Source organism: Entelurus aequoreus, linkage group LG24 (assembly GCF_033978785.1).
Source record: "Entelurus aequoreus isolate RoL-2023_Sb linkage group LG24, RoL_Eaeq_v1.1, whole genome shotgun sequence".
Classification (NCBI taxonomy): Eukaryota; Metazoa; Chordata; class Actinopteri; order Syngnathiformes; family Syngnathidae; genus Entelurus; species Entelurus aequoreus.
The window spans coordinates 38282913-38285740 of record NC_084754.1 but is presented as its reverse complement, the minus strand read 5'-3'; the positions used below and the strand labels follow the sequence as shown (position 1 = coordinate 38285740).

General features: G+C 31.7%; 1 protein-coding gene across 1 annotated transcript in view; it reads right to left on the bottom strand.

Annotated features, from left to right (window-relative positions):
- Positions 1-25: 25 nt before the first annotated feature.
- Positions 26-2828, bottom strand: part of LOC133641709 (A disintegrin and metalloproteinase with thrombospondin motifs 20) — a 409743-nt gene continuing 406940 nt past the window's right edge. Inside the window, exons 37-38 of the mRNA XM_062035652.1 lie at positions 252-343; positions 26-178 (exon numbers count right to left, since the gene is read on the bottom strand). Of these exons, the coding sequence (XP_061891636.1) occupies positions 26-178; positions 252-343 (245 nt within the window). The remainder of the gene's footprint in view (positions 179-251; positions 344-2828) is intronic.

Below are 2828 nucleotides of genomic sequence, written 5' to 3'. Positions count from 1 at the left end.
ATCCCAACATTGTTTTGTTTTGGAATTAGACATTTCCCAAGCTTTTCTGACATTTTGTTTCAAGCTTTCTTACCTCCGACCTGTGCACCTTGACTGAGACGTAGTTGCCCTGAGACGACCACTTGGTGGTCTCGGCCACTCTGAGGCCGGTCCCCATCAGATTGATGCTGAACTGGCCCTGAGAGTGTCACAAAAAAGGTGGCTTGTACACATATAGCACAATAACGTCTCCCACTCTGTGTGTTACCCACCTGCGGACACTTGGCGGCACTGTAACAGTCACCCGCCGTGGCGAAGGGCACGGGCTGACCGACGGGAGTGTGGGAGAAGCGGAAGTCGGTGACTGTTGAGTAAACACAGAAATATGATGATCAGTTTGCAGAGTTCAAATGAACACAGATCACAGGGTAAATGTTGAAAAGGGTGTACTGTCTCTTTAAGAACTAAAACGTAGCCATACAGTCAAATCTGCTTTACTTGGCCCCTAGGGCCCAAAATGGGCATTACATGTGTTCAATATGAAGGTGAGTGGTCTGGAATTATTTTTCTATATACACATGCACATATACACACACATATATATGTATACATATATATGTATATATATATATGTATACATACATGTATTGAATTCCAACATTAAAGACCCCTAGGGCCCAAAGTGGGCATTACATGTGTTCCTTACGTATTACGATTGTTCAGTTTGAAGATTACGAAAATATTTTTTAAACATATACACCTACATACACACACATATATACATATACATATACATATATATATATATATATATATATATATATATATATATATATATATATATATATATATATATATATATATATATATATATAGTGGATTAAGTGAAGTGAATTATATTTATATAGCGCTTTTTCTCTAGTGACTCAAAGCGCTTTACATAGTGAAAACCCAATATCTAAGTTACATTTAAACCAGTGGTTTAGACACTGGAAACAGGTGTGTAAAGTGTCTTGCCCAAGGACACAACGGCAGCCACTAGGATGGCGGAAGCGGGGATCAAACCTCGAACCCTCAAGTTGCTGGCGCGGCCGCTCTACCAACCGAGCTATACCGCCCCAAACAACATATATATATATATATATATATATATATATATATATATATATATATATATATATATATATATATATATATATATATATATATATATATATATACTCTTTAAGATTCCAACATTGTTAGAATACAATATATGTATATATCGTATTCTAACAATGTTGGAATCCTAAAGAGTGCAAATGTATATGTATATATACTGTATGTAGGAATATGTGTGTGTGTGTATATATATATATATATATATATATATATATATATATATATATATATATATATATATACATATACATATTTATCAAATATATGTATGTATATATATATATATATGTATGTATATATATATATATATATATACATATACATATTTATCAAATATATGTATGTATATATATATATATATATATATATATATATATATATATATATATATATATATATATATATACGTACAGATATACATATCAAATATATATATATATATGTGTGTGTGTGTATATACACACACATACATACATATACATTTGCACTCTTTAGGATTCCAACATTGTTAGAATACGATACAAAGTTACACACTTTCTCTTTAAAACTCTTTGATTCCCTTTATAACAGCTATTTTTTAACAGACTTTAGTCTGTTAAAAAACCAACAAAAAATAATGAAAACCATCCATCCATCCATTTTCTACCTAAATCTCATAATTGCCGATTGAAAAACATGTTGTGTTGGTGTAATTGTGCACCTTAACCACCGGATGACGCCAATAAACCATGAGCATAATTCTCAGAGCTTTGATAAGTGTAAATGAGGTAAACTGCCATTAATGCAATGAAAATGATTTTGGTAAGTTATATATATATATATATATATATATATATATATATATATATATATATATATATATATATATATATATATATATATATATATATATATATATATATATATATATATATATATATATATATATATAGGCATTGTAAAAATAGTCTTTTTTTGGGTCCACTTTTTTTATTGTATTTAAAATCCTTGTCATGAGTTATTGACCTATTCTAGGCTGTAATTACCCAACCTCAAAGATACCACTTGGTATATTGTTTTAAGAAATGTTGCATATTTAAAAAGTTATTTTTGACAAAAAGGTTAAAAAAAACATAAAACAAACATACAATAAAAACTTTATATTAATCGTATCTGAAGTTGTCAAAAGAGTTTAAGTGTTCAAAGTAAAAAACTATATTTTGCAGACTTATGACAAATGTGTGAGTAAGAGTAAGTGTGTTTTGTCTATCCTAAAGTTGAAGAGTAAAGAGAATACTCCAAATTAAGACTAAAGAATATGAACTTTGACCTCCGACAAGTATTATTCTAAGTCAATGGGGCATTTCAGTGAATGTAATTGTGTCGTACTTAAACATATTTGTTTGACTTTTGACCTCATCAATCTCAGCCTTGCGGAGCCAGAAGTCAGTGAAAGTAAATAAGCTACCTGGGCATCTTAGTCAGATGTAGGACAAAAGTATCGGGACACAGGGCCTACAGGAAGTTCCCAGTCATTTCAGGTCCAAAATGATGACCTCTTCACCCGTCATCTTGAAGTGGTTACCCCTCCACCTCCAGCCAAAAGCAAATGAGTACCATGCCGAGGGGAGGGTGCAGAACACGTGTTAAGAGGATGGGAAGGTGGAGCAGACTGTGGTAATGAGCGGAGGAATATAGCCAGAGGGTGT